Genomic DNA, 14,128 nt, shown 5'->3' on the forward strand with positions numbered 1-14,128 from the left:
TTTACTCCCAAAGATGCACTAGGTCTTATTTTCAGGGGATGTCTTATTTTTCCATGAAGAAGAATTCACATTTATTGTTGAACAAAAAAATTTATTCAGTAGCTGTCATCACAAACCAACATAACCAAACCAGACAAACTGTGACTTCTGTCAAGAATTTCTTGTTACTACCATTATTTCCATATACAACTGGTATGTACATTTACCAATCCTGCATGCTATGGTGTTTTGTTTGGTGGGCGCCGGGCATGCTTCCAAACAAAAACTTTGCTAGGTCTTATTTTTGGGGGAGGCCTTATATTTAGCAATTCAGCAAAACCTCTACTAGGTCTTATTTTTTGGGGATGTCTTATTTTAGGGGAAACAGGGTAGAAACCAATGTTCTCACTGTGAAAGAACATGCGGGTCAAGAATAGGGCTCTACAATCACCTATGTATCCACCGCCAATACACTACACTTGGAAGGCCATTACACTCGGACAACGAGGGATCGCCTAAGTAAGTAAGTACAGTAGAGTCTCACTTATCCAATGCTCTGGATTATCCAATGCATTTTTGTAGTCAATGTTTTCAATACATTGTGATATTTTGGTGCTACATTCGTAAATACAGTAATTACTACATAGCATTACTGCGTATTGAACTACCTTTTCTGTCAAATTTGTTGTATAACATGATGTTTGGTGCTTCATTTGTAAAATCATAACCTAATTTGATGTTTAATAGGCTTTTCTTTAATCCCTCATAATCCAACATATTCGCTTATCCAACATTCTGCCGGCCCGTTTATGTTGGATAAGTGAGACTCTTCTGTATCTCTCTACCTTTGCTCTGTTGGAACAGACACATGTTGCACAGGAAATGAAAAAGGAGCAGCGAAGTGGGGCAGGCAAAGTTGTGTGCAGGGCCTCCTTCTTGTGTGCCATATGTGTCTGTTTCACCTGGCAAAGGTAGGCAAGTACTGGGCAAAAGAGACATATTTGGTATGCCTAACTCCCAAAGATATATTCACAAAAAATACTCCCGTCCTCAGGAGGACTCATTGTCGCCCACTTTTGGGCCTGTCTCGAGAATAGCCCACTTGCTTAACCCCTGGAAATAGAAGCTTGGATAAGCGAATATCTTGGCTAATAAGGAAGCATTAAGGAAAAGCCTATTAAACATCAAATTAGGTTATGATTTTACAAATTAAGCACCAAAACATCATGTTATACAACAAATTTGACAGAAAAGGTAGTTCAATACACAGTAATGTTATGTTGTAATTACTGTATTTATGAATTTAGCACCAAAATATCACGATATATTAAAAACATTGACTACAGAAATGGCTTGGATAATTCAGAGGCTTGGATAAGCGAGGCTTGGATAAGTGAGACTCTAGTGTATTAGCAAAACAGACACATGCTTCTGCATCCACGACTCTAAGACGCACCCCATTATTAGAGATGTTTATACAGGGGAAAATTTGTCTTAGAATTGAGGAAATACAGTATACAATGGTTGTACTGTATATCCGGTAGAGATACAGCTACTATTCCAAGGTTACTCAGTGAACTTGATGGCTATGATCCAAGTGCAAACACTTTACTGGAACTTGAGTTGTATATAGGTGATACAATTTTGCAATAACAAATCACGCCATCGCAAATATTGTTTGCTAAATCTTCTATCTCTTCGTATATGTGCTGAAGACTAGAGCATCTCTGTATACTACTAGGGTGTGCATCTATATATATAAAAGGGTAATGAAATTTCGGCCTAGGACAAAACAACAAAACTACACATTCCAGAAACACTAAACTTGGCAGCACAGCCCCTCATCCATGCCTCTACGTTCATACAACAAAAAGAAAAGAAAAATAAAGTCCTAATTAGAGGAAGAGGAATAATTGTTTTTATCCAATTGCTGCCAGGTTAAGCTCCGCCCACTTGGTCTCCTAGCAACCCACTCAACCCAGGGGACAGACAGAGTTAGGCCTCACCTTGGCCTCTTCCACACTGCCTATAAAATATAGATTATCTGATTTTAACCGGATTATATGGCAGTGTAGACTCAAGGCCCTTCCACACAGCTATATAACCCATTTATAATGTCCGGGGAAAACCTTTACCCTTTACCTTAACTACCACCAATTCCTCAATACTTTATTTCCCATACCACCATACTTCGCCACAGCAACGTGTGGCTGTGCACAGCTAGTTTCTTATAAATTGCAATAAGTTTTGTGTTCTCAATCAGATTTCAGGTGTATCTGGGAACCGGAATGTCTGATACCACCCTTTAACAATTGCTACAGAACACATTCCCTTCACGGTTAACCCCATACTTGCAAAATATATGGAGGTCTTTTCTTCATTCTCTGTTCTCTCTTTCCCATGGCCCCAAATCAAGAGTGACAGATCATGAAAAGACACTACTGTTTCCAAGAGATCAAGCAGCAACTTCCTTCCCCAGCGATTTTCCCCTTTGAGCATGAATTTCATGGAAATTCCCAGAGCTTAGTTCTGCATTTTATACCAAAATGTGTTGCATCAGCAGTTTTTGAGATCATTCCTTAAACTTACAAGTAAGTAGCTTCCTGCCTTGTGCAGTGACAAGCCAGAGGCTGTGTTCCCTGGTTAAGGATTAGTAGTGCAGGGACAGCCTGGCTCTCAGGGAGAGTACACTGACCTAAGGATAAACACAGACCATCATTCTCACACAGAAGTATGTAGTTAATTTTATATTTGTGTTATACTAACTACCTGAAAATTGAAGGCTGCCCATATTCATATGGGAGTGTGCAAATACCTGAAAACAGACACAAATGGTGAATAGAAGACATCATGTAATTAGGAGTGCTAATATTCAAGGTATGTCTGCCTGAAAAGTGCAGAAAACGCCCATTCATTTTCAGACATTCATAAACATGTTTGTACTTCAGCTCCCAAAATCCCTGACGATTGAACAAGCTAGCTTGGGCTTCTAGGAATCCCAAACACAAAACCCGTATATACTCGAGTATAAGCCAACCGGAATATAAACCAAGGCACCTAATTTTACCACAAAAAAAACTGGGAAAACATTGACTCCAGTATAAGCCGAGGGTGGTAAATTTCAGAAATAAAAATAGATACCAATAAAATTATATTAATTGAGGCATCAGTAGGTTAAATGTTTTTGAATATTTGCATAAAGCTCAAATTTAAGATAACTGTCCAACTCTGATCAAATCATTATTCTCATCTTCTTCAATGTAAATGTGCTTATGTATCCTTTTAATAATAATAGAGTAAAATAATACATGTAATAATAATAATAAATATAGGAAAATAATACATGTAATAATAAATAGAGTAAAATAATAAATGCAATAATAATAATAATAAGATCAGAGTTAAATAATAAATGTATTAATAATAATAATAATAATAATAATAATAATAGAGTAAAATAAATGTAATAGTAGCAACAATAATAGAGAAAAATAATAAATGTACCATATATTCTCGAGTATAAGCTGACCCAAATATAAGCCAACCAGGACCCTCACCCGAGTATAAGCTGAGGGGGGCTTTTTCAGTCTTAAAAAAGGGCTGAAAAACTAGGCTTATACTCGAGTATATACAGTAATTACTTTTATATCCTGCCTCCATCTCCCCAGAGGGACTTGGGGCAGCTTACATGGGGACAAACCCGATCCAACACAGATTAAAACATATTTCAATAAAGTTAAACAACATTAGAACAAGATAATAACATAAAATCAATATCATCCAACCAGTAATAAATACTGGAAGGTCACAGGTTATGCAGGCCTGTTTTAGAGTCCCAGCATTCATAATTTATCCCCTAGTCAAACATATATGAAAAGCAATAAATTTTGGAAGACTATAATATAGGCATACTGTGAAATGTTTATGGCACTTCAGATATATGCAAAATCTCAGGTTTTGCATATACAGTAGAGCCTCACTTATCCAAGCTTCGCTTATCCAAGCCTCTGGATAATCCAAGCCATTTTTGTAGTCAATGTTTTCAATGTATCGTGATATTTTGGTGCTAAATTCATAAATACAGTAATTACAACATAACATTACTGCATATTGAACTACTTTTTTTTGTCAAATTTGTTGTATAACATGAAGTTTTGGTGCTTAATTTGTAAAATCATAACCTAATTTTATGTTTAATAGGCTTTTCCTTAATCTCTCCTTATTATTCAAGATATTCGCTTATCCAAGCTTCTGCCAGCCCATTTAGCTTGGATAAGTGAGACTCTACTATACCTGGAACAAAACACTCTGCTGTCTAAAGAAGCTGGCAAGGAACATAAAAGGCAGGATAGAGAAAATAGTTATGATCCTACTGCACAACACAAAAAGCTGAAATTTCATAAGAAAAGGCACGAGATTCAGGGGGAAAAAACCCTCAAAATGGGAGTCTAGAAATCTGAATGGTAAAAACAAGCAAGGCAAAAGTTTACTGCATAATAGAATCAACGCTTCAGCACAGAACAAGCGATGGCAAAGGCATTGAGAACCGGAGAGCCATTCCCTTATCAATACTGCATTCAACCCGCACCCACAATGGCTGCCACGCGTGGACTGAGCCAGGGCCGGCTGAAGACATGCTGTTGGCGGAAACAAACTACAAGAGGGAGCCTCCCCCTCTTCTGCCCCAATTCCATGTACAGAGACTAACTGGGCTGACAGCCCAGCCAAGCCAAGACATTTCGTTGCCTTGGGCAGAGTAGCAATCATTGTTCCTCGTTCCTTCTCGCGCGAAAAGGGATACTTATTACGATTTCGCAAGTTATTTTCGCCACAAATCTCTCTTCCTTTCCCTAACAGCTGTAATATTGCTAAGGATGATGACAGTCATCCATTTTTGCTCAATAATAGCATGACCAAGCCTGACAGAAGGCACTGAATCTGGCTTGACCACTGAAGACTCCTCCAGTGTTCCCGAGGCTGCTGGTTTAAGGACCCAGGTCCTTCTCATTCTCAAAGCAAAGGAATGGCAAGGGATTCAGGAGCCGCAGTTCACCACAGTTCAAAACTATCTATCTTCCTTCTCAGCCTTCCTTATGGTCCAGCTCTTGCATCCATAGGTTACTACGGGGATTGCTTTAACTATGCTGATCTTCATTGCCAGTGTTATGTCTCTACTCTTCACTATTTTATCGAGATTGGTTATTGCTCTTCTCCCAAGAAGTAAACGTCTTTTGATTTCCTGGCTGCAGTCTGCGTCTACAGCAATCTTTGCACCTAGAAATACAAAGTCTGTCACTGCCTCCACATTTCCTCCCTCTATTTGCCATTGATCACAATCTGCTTGTCATCATCTTGGTTTTCTTGATATTTAACTGCAACCCAGCTTTGCACTTTCTTCCTTCACCTTGGTTAGAAGGCTCCTCGGCTCTTCCTCACTTTCAGCCATCAAAGTGGTATCATCTGCATATCTAAGGTTAACATTTCTTCCAGCAATTTTAACTCCAGCCTTGGATTTGTCAAGCCCCGCACATCGCGTGATGTGTTCTGCATAGAAATTGAATAGTTCGGATGAGACTATACGGTTGTGCCGTACTCCTTTCCCAATCTTGAACCAGTCTGTTGTTCCGTGGTCTGTTCTTACCATTGCTACTTGGTTGTTATACAGATTCTTCAGGAGACAGACAAGATGGCTTGGTATCCCCATACTATCAAGAACTTGCCATTATGATCCACACAGTCAAAGGCTTTAGAATAGTCAGAAATAGATTTTTTCTGAAACTCCCTGCCTTCCTCCATTATCCAGCTGATATTGGCAATTTGGTCTCTCGTTCCTCTGCCTTTTCTAAACCCAGCTTGTACATGTGGCAACTCCTCCAGGATCTTGAGTCTATCTTCCAGGATCTTGAGCATTACTTTACTAGTATGTGAAATAAAGTACTCTGACAGATAGTACCTCATAAAACTATACATCCCATGGTGTCATAGAATGGAGCTCAAGGTTTTGTAGTTTTTGGGCCGGGCTGTGGCGCAACTGGCTAGTAACCAGCTGCAATAAATCACTACTGACCGAAAGGTCATGAGTTCGAAGCCCAGGTTGGGTTAAACCCCCGACCATTACATAGCCCGGCTTGCTGTTGACCTATGCAGCCCCGAAAGACAGTTGCATCTGTCAAGTAGGGAAATTTAGGTACGCTTTATGCGGGAGGCTAATTTAACTAATTTACAACATCATAAAACTGCCAGCAAAACACGAGGAAAGGAATGAGGAAGTACAGCCACTAGTGGACAGTGAAACAACAGCTCCCCCTGTGGCCGGAATCGTGAAGCTGGAAAAAAATGTTAAATGCCTCTGTGTCTGTCTATATATGTTGTTTGTCTGTTGGCATTGAATGTTTGCCATATATGTGTTCATTGTAATCTGCCCTGAGTCCCCTTCGGGGTGAGAAGGGCGGAATATAAATACTGCAAATAAATAAATAAATAAATAGTTGTGTAATGTGAAAGAGGCCTTAAGTACTCAGATGAGCTTATTTTTTTAAAAAAATATGTGCATGTTCAATGTATGATCTTTTTGCTGTTTGAGTGCCAGAACAAATATGAAACCCAACTTCTTTAGTTTCACCTTTCTCAATTATTTCTATGAAGTAATGGCATGACAAGGCGAGAGAAAACTAAGGCAGTAGCATAAGAAAACTGTACTATCAAAGCCTAGGAGCAATCAAAATAAGAGACAGATTTTTCAAAGGCTGAAGGCAGTTTGAGGGGGAAAAACCATCTTCACTTGCACTGCCTATGTTAATCCTATCTTATTTTTCACTTCTGGCAATAACAGGTTTTGCAGTTTTTGCGTTGTTTCGGAAACCTGCCAAACCTGTTTGATCACAAGCAAGAGGGCATTTTGTAAAGCCAAGCTGTTTTCAAGCCATTTTCAAACACTGAATCAAAAATAGGATCAACGGCTATTATCTATTTCTAGCCTTTTCTAGTCAAATCCAAATCCAAGTCAAATCAAATGCAAACATAATTGGAGCTGTAGTAAGCCAAACTGTATTGTAAGTTTTCATAAATTTAAATAAATACATAACACAGCCTTTGAGCACATGTCCCATTTGGAAAGCAGCTCTCGGTCCACATTGCAGTTGCTCAGTTCTGAGTAGAGTATGATTTTATCTTTTTTTAACACCAAAATTTAGATTTCAAAATAAATTGTGAAGTCTGTGTTGTCAAAGGCTTTAATGGCCAGAATCACTGGGTTGGAAACAATCAGAGCCAGCTAACACTTCCCAACAAAAGATTCCCTCAGGAAGGACGCAGCCAGGCTTTGAATCTGCAAGGCTATTAAATGCTAACCAAGCTGGTCAACTGCAACATTCACACCTGTCTCAAACAGACAACAGTTCTGTCTCCCTACCTGGACTTTCCACAGATATATAAACCCCACTTGCCTAGCTTCCAACAGACTTCACAACCTCTGAGAGTGGCTGCCATAGATGTGGGCGAGAATGCTTCTGGAACATGGCAATACAGCCCGGAAAACTCACAACAACCCAATGAATCCGGCCATGAAAGCCTTCGACAACACAGAATATTTTTTTTCTCAGTGTAGACCAAGTATGGGCAAACTTTGGCCCTCCGGGTGTTTTGGACTTCAACTCCCACCATTCCTCACAGCGACCCAGTGATTCTGGCCATAAGAGTCTTCGACAACACATTTAATCTTGCCCACTGGACTGTTTTTTCTGTATAGAATTATAGCCAAAAAGTGGAGTGACTCACATATGGTTGATCACTCCATGACTTTCATGATGCATTGAGACTTGAACCTGGATCACCCCAGTCCCACACTCAAATGCCTACACCATACAGGCTCCTTTTCGTATTATTTTAGAGCTTTACAATGTTTGTTCTTGGTGTTGTTATTATTTTAATCCAGAGCATTGCTACTCAAAGCCATGGTCCATGGACTAGTGATGGTATCCTAGCTAATGGTCCCCCTCCTGAGTATCCAGAATAGAACATAACAGTGCAGATAATGGGCACAAATATGGTACCTGCCCCTTGATGTAGTCAGTTGCAAAATCCACACATCAAATATCTCAAGATCGAGAGCAAGGCTTCTTAAACTTCTCCACTTGCGACCCCTTTCCAACCTCCATAGTTTTTGATATATAGGTATATAAAATAGGTACAAAAATCAAAACATTTACTGAAAATACATCAGCATTTGCTAAACAAGCTGATTTGCCTTTCTTTTTTGTGGAATTGGATCTGAAGCATTTTCTGCAGAGTCTACTGTAAATACAGCATGCAGTTGCTAATCAATTTGTATAAATGGGTGTCCTTCAGAAGCCTTCTACTGTTGCCCAATTTTTCGTCAACCCAATATTAAGGGGTCGGGACCGACAGTTTAAGAAGTGATCTCGAGGAAATGACATCAAATTAGAATCTTCAAAGAAAAATTTGGAAGTTTCATTTTGGTTAACTTTTGAAATCCACTACAGCAAGCAGGGCCCAAGTTTGCCCAGGTCTGCACTACAGATACTACATTCAACTGTCCTCAAGCTTAGCCCTTCAACTTTAAAAAATAAAAATCCTTGGGGCAAAGGGACTTCGGCCTATATGATTGAAGGGGCTCTTACCATATTTCTTTCATTCTAAGATGCCATCGATTGTAAGACTGACACTAATTCCAGTAATGTCACCAAAAGGAAGGGTGTTGGAGATTTCTAAGATTCACCCCATTAGGTTGCTGTGAGCTTTCTGAGCTGTATGACCATGTTCCAGAAGCATTCTTTCCTGACGTTTCGCCTGCATCTATGTCAAGCATCCTCAGAGGTTGTTAGGTATATTGGAAACTAGGCAAGTGGGGTTCCTCTCCCCATATTCATGATCGTCCAGCCCTATTCAGAGTTCTGCGCAATGTTACCCTCTGAAGATTCAGTTACTATTATTGTCCAGGTTTTAAATTCTGTTGATGTGTTTTATGTTGTTTAATAATGTTACAATGTTTTAATGTATGGATCTGTGTTTCTAAGTCGTTGTTGCTGTTGGGCTTGTCCCCTTGTGAGCCATCCCGAGTCCCTTTGGGAAGATGGAGGCGGGATACAAAAATAAAGTTGTTGTTATTAATTATTATTATTATTGTTATTGTTATTATTATTATTATTAATCTGTAGAAGGTTTTAAAATCCTAGTAGCCAGATTTTGTTCATTTTCGTGGTTTCCTCATTTCTGTAGAGATTGTCCACAGCCTTGTGGATTTCAGTGGCTTCTCTGTGTAGTCTGACATGGTTGTTGTTTGAGTGGTCCAGCATTTCTGTCTTCTCAAATCATATGCTGTGTCCAGGTTGGTCCATCAAGTGCTCTGCTCTGGCCGACTTCTCTGGTTGAGTTAGTCTGCAGTGCCTTTCATGTTCCATGATTTGTGTTTGGGCAATGCTGCATTTGGTGGTCTCTATGTAGACTTGTCCACAGCTGCATGGTATACGGTAGACTCCTGCAGAGGTGAGAGGATCCCTCTTGTCCTTTGCTGAACGTAGCACTTGTTGGATCTCCTTATTGGGTCTGTAAATGTAAATTTAGTAAATGTAGATGTAGGTTGTGTTTCTTCATCAGCTTCCCTATGTGGTCAGTGGTTCCCTTGATGTATGGGAAGAACACTTTTCCTCTGCGTGAATCTTTGTTTTTTTCTCTCGTGGCTTGTTCTTGGCCTTGCAGCTCTTCTGATGTCTGTGGTGGCATCTCCATTGACCAGTTTGGGTGGTTAAGTTCACCTTGGAGGAGGTGGGGTTTGCTTCTGGAACATGGCAATACAGCCCGGAAAACTTACAGCAACCCTGTGATTCCAGTCATGAAAGCTTTCAACAACACATATTCACCCCATTTTTAGAGATGTCTATATGTGGGTAGCAGCGTGTTAAAGCGCTGAGCTGCTGAACTTGCAGACCTAAAGGTCTCAGGTTCGAATCCGGGGAGTGGAGTGAACACTCGCTGGTAGCCCCAGCTTCTGCCAATCTAGCAGTTCGAAAACATGCAAAATGTAAGTAGATCAATAGGTACCGCTCCGGCGGGAAGGTAACGGTGCTCCATGTAGTGATGCCAATGGCCACATGATCTTGGAGGTGTCTATGGACAACGCCGGCTCTTTGACTTAGAAATGGAGATGAACAACAATCCGCAAAGTCAGACACGACTGGACTTAATGTCAGGGGAAAACCTTTACCTATATGGGGAGGGGATGTGTCTTAGAATTTAAGGAATACACTAATAGGCTTCTTCTCCCTAGATCTCCTGAGTTTTAGCACTTTCGGAAGGCTGAATCCCAAAGGCTGGGAGGATCAATAGTGGGTGGGAGCCGGGCGGCCTGGCCCCGGAATGTGAAGGCATGTATCTACACAATCCAAGGCCACACAGGTAAACTGAGCCTCCCTAAGAGGATCATCTATAGCCGGGGCTCTGCAGTAACCCATTCCCTTCCTTTCCCACCCGCAATCACCTTATGAGTGGGGCCAGCTTTTGTTTATGGGGTGCCATATCTGGGTTTCGATGGTAACAGGTGCATGTCAAATGGGGGGGGGGGAGGAAGGGGCTCTCCTTGCTGCTTAATCTAACCCTCCCCCCCAAAAATAAATAAAAGACCAAGGCCCCAGACTCACCACCATGGCGCCTCTCCTGATGCACCGGCCAGCCACCAGAGCCAGGCACTGGCCCAGGAAAGAGGGAGGGAGGGAGGGAGACAATGGGCGAGGGAAAGAGAGCAAGCAGAAAATCCTAGCCACTCCCCTTCCCTCCCCTTTTGCCTGTCTGTGGCTGGGAAGAGCCAGCCAGGCAGGGAGCCTATGGGGAGAGGGATCCTGTTTGCTTGCTTGGCTGGCTCTTGCTTTTTTGTGGCCACTGTCCCATCCACGGCCACTTCTCCCACCTACCTAACCCCCTTTCTCTTCCTGCTGGATTCAGGGATCAAAATATGCTACCATCAGGGAACACATACCCCCCCCCCCCCCTTTCCACACTCTCCTTTCTGGTGGTGAAACAAAAGGGGCAGCTGGCCTGGGAACACACAAAGGGGCTTCTGTGTGCCCAGCTCTGCTTGCTTCTAAAGGAGAGGGAAAAGTGGCAATTGCTTATTCTTATTCTTTCCTCCCTTCTCCCTTCCTTCCTGCCTTGGTCAAGGGCATGGCCTTGCATTCCCGCCCCCTCCTGCAATGCTCTCCCACCTGTGTTGTGTGTCCCTGCAAATCTTCCTCTTCCAAGGCTTGGAGCCTAAGGGGAGGAAGGCAATCAATCCCTCCTGTTGTTTCCCATGTAGGGCAGACTAGGAAGATGGCCTCGTGGATTTTTTCCACCTCCGCCCACAGCCTTCTTGCTTCCTTTCACTGACAACCCACCAGGCAGAGCCAGATGGTTTACTACAGAGTAGTACTAGCAATAGTAGCAAGGCATGCTACGCTGGTTGTATGTACAGTAGAGTCTCGCTTACCCAACATAAACGGGCCGGCAGAATGTTAGTAAAGGTAAAGGTTTCCCCTGAATCATAGAATCATAGAGTTGGAAGAGACCGCATGGGCCATCCAGTCCAACCCCCTGCCAAGAAGCAGGAAATCGCATTCAGAGCACCCCCGACAGATGGCCATCCAGCCTCTGCTTAAAAGCCTCCAAAGAAGGAGCCTCCACCACAGCCCGGGGGAGAGAGTTCCACTGTCGAACAGCCCTCACAGTGAGGAAGTTCTTCCTGATGTTCAGGTGGAATCTCCTTTCCTGTAGTTTGAAGCCATTGTTCCGTGTCCTAGTCTCCAGGGCAGCAGAAAACAAGCTTGCTCCCTCCTCCCTATGACTTCCCTTCACGTATTTGTACATGGCTATCATGTCTCCTCTCAGCCTTCTCTTCTGCAGGCTAAACATGCCAAGCTCTTTAAGCTGCTTCTCATAGGGCTTGTTCTCCAGACCCTTAATCATTTTAGTCGCCCTCCTCTGGACGCTTTCCAGCTTGTCAACATCTCCCTTCAACTGTGGTGTCCAGAATTGGACGCAGTATTCCAGGTGTAGTCTGACCAAGGCAGAATAGAGGGGGAGCATGACTTCCCTGGATCTAGACGCTATACCCCTATTGATGCAGGTCAGAATCCCTGACGTTAAGTCCAATCATGTTTGTCTCTGGGGGTTGGTGCTCATCTCCATTTCTAAGCCGAAGAGCCAGCATTGTCCGTAGACATCTCCAAGGTCATGTGGCTGGCATGACAGCATGGAGCGTCGTTACCTTCCTGCCGGAGCGCTCTATTGATCTACTCACATTTGCATGTTTTCGAACTGCTAGGTTGGCAGGGTGTGTAAAAGCACTGAGCTGCAGACCGAAAAGTCCCAGGTTCAAGCTCCAGGAGCGGCGTGAGAGGCCGCTGTTAGCTCCAGCTCCTGCCAACCTAGCAATTCGAAAACATGCCAATGTGAGTAGATCAATAGGTACCGCTCCAGCAGGAAGGTAAGGACGCTCCATGCAGTCATGCCGGTCACATGACCTTGGAAGTGTCTACGGACACGCCAGCTCTTCGGCTTAGAAATGGAGATGAGCACCACACCCCAGAGTCAGATATGACTGGACTTAACGTCAGGGGAAACCTTTACCTTTACCTTTAGGTTGGCAGGAGCTGGGGCTAACAGTGGGCGCTCATTCCGCTCCTGGGATTTGAACCTGGGACCTTTTGGTCTGCAAACTCAGCGCTTTAACACACTGTGCCACCAGGGACCCCCCCATTATCGTTAGATAAGCGAAAATGTTGGATAATAAGGAGGGATTAAGGAAAAGTCTATTAAACGTCAAATTACGTTATGATTTTACAAATTAAGCACCAAAACAACATGTTTTTACAACAAATCAACAGAAAAAAGCAGTTCAATACACGGTAACGTTACATAGTAATTACTGTACTGTATTTACAAATTTAGCACCAAAACATTGCAAAGTATTGAAAACATTGACTACTAAAAATTGGCTACAAATAAAGATAGAATTGCATAAAATGAACTTATAGTAACAATTGTCGGAAGTTAAATCTGTAAAAAGTTTGGTCCTCGCTGCCTAGAGAAACAGTTGTGGATACAGGCGGGAGGCAGACTGCATTGGATAATCCAGAACATTGGATAAGTGAGACTCTACTGAATATATATAAAGGATGGGTGATCAGAGACCATCATCCTGGTAGAGATGGGCACTGCTGTGCTTCTCCGGGTTTTCCAAGCACCTATGGACTGGTCTATACTAATCATGGGCAAACTTAAGCTTAAGCGGCTGAGGGGGGAAAGGAAGTGGCCTCAGACTGTTAGGAATGGTGGGAGTTGAAGTCCAAAACACCTGGAGGGCCAAAGTTTGCCCATACTTGGGTCTACACTGACAAAAAAAATTCTGTGTTGTCGAAGGCTTCCATAGCCGGATTCATTGAGTTGTTGTGAGTTTTCCGGGCTATATTGCCATGTTCCAGAAGCATTCTCTCCTGACGTTTCACCACATCTATGGCAGCCATCCTCAGAGGTTGTGAGGTGTGTTGGAAACTAGGCAAGTGGGGTTTATATATCTCTGGAAGGTCTAGGGTGGGAGAAAGAACTCTTGTCTGTCTGAGGAAAGTGTGAATGTTGCAATTGATTAGCACTGAATGGCCTTTCAGCTTCAAACTCTGGCTGCTTCCTGCCTGGGGGGAATCCTTTGTTGGGAAGTGTTACCTGGCCCTGATTGTTTCATGCACGGTGATTGTTTTATGTGAGCACCTGATGAACCAACCTGCGCACAGCATTTTATTTAAGAACGCAGAAATGCTGAACCACTCTTAACAACCACCATGTCAGAATACACAGATAAGCCACTGAAATCCACAAGCATGGACAATTTCAACAGAAAGGAGGAAACCATGAAAATGAACACAATCTGTATGCCAGTGTTTAAAAAATCTCTAAAATCAGGACAGTAAATAAAGACCAACTCTCAGAAAACGGGAATTCCAGACATGAAACAATCAGGGCCATGGTAAACACCAGGGACACAAACATGAAAGCCAAAAGGAGCATCTCATTTGGAAGTAGTCAAGAGCTCCTTTTTAATATTCATGGAGGAATGATTTATATAACTGGCACTGATCCTCCATCACAAATGTGACAAACCAAG

At 42.4% G+C, this 14,128-nt stretch overlaps 1 protein-coding gene across 4 annotated transcripts in view; it reads right to left on the reverse strand.

The window, feature by feature from the left end:
* Window positions 1-10,777, reverse strand: part of arhgap33 (Rho GTPase activating protein 33) — a 55,905-nt gene extending 45,128 nt beyond the window's left edge. The window contains exons 1-2 of one of the 4 annotated variants that reach the window (XM_062962596.1): window positions 10,635-10,724; window positions 10,039-10,201 (exon numbers count right to left, since the gene is read on the reverse strand). In XM_062962596.1, the coding sequence (XP_062818666.1) occupies window positions 10,039-10,068 (30 nt within the window). In that variant the 5' untranslated portion in view covers window positions 10,069-10,201; window positions 10,635-10,724. Of the gene's footprint in view, window positions 1-10,038; window positions 10,202-10,634 lie in introns of all 4 variants that reach the window. The other 3 variants (XM_062962593.1, XM_062962594.1, XM_003224946.4) reach the window with 3 other exon arrangements.
* Window positions 10,778-14,128: the final 3,351 nt, after the last annotated feature.

This window comes from Anolis carolinensis, unplaced genomic scaffold (genome assembly GCF_035594765.1).
Source record: "Anolis carolinensis isolate JA03-04 unplaced genomic scaffold, rAnoCar3.1.pri scaffold_10, whole genome shotgun sequence".
In the NCBI taxonomy this organism is placed as follows: Eukaryota; Metazoa; Chordata; class Lepidosauria; order Squamata; family Dactyloidae; genus Anolis; species Anolis carolinensis.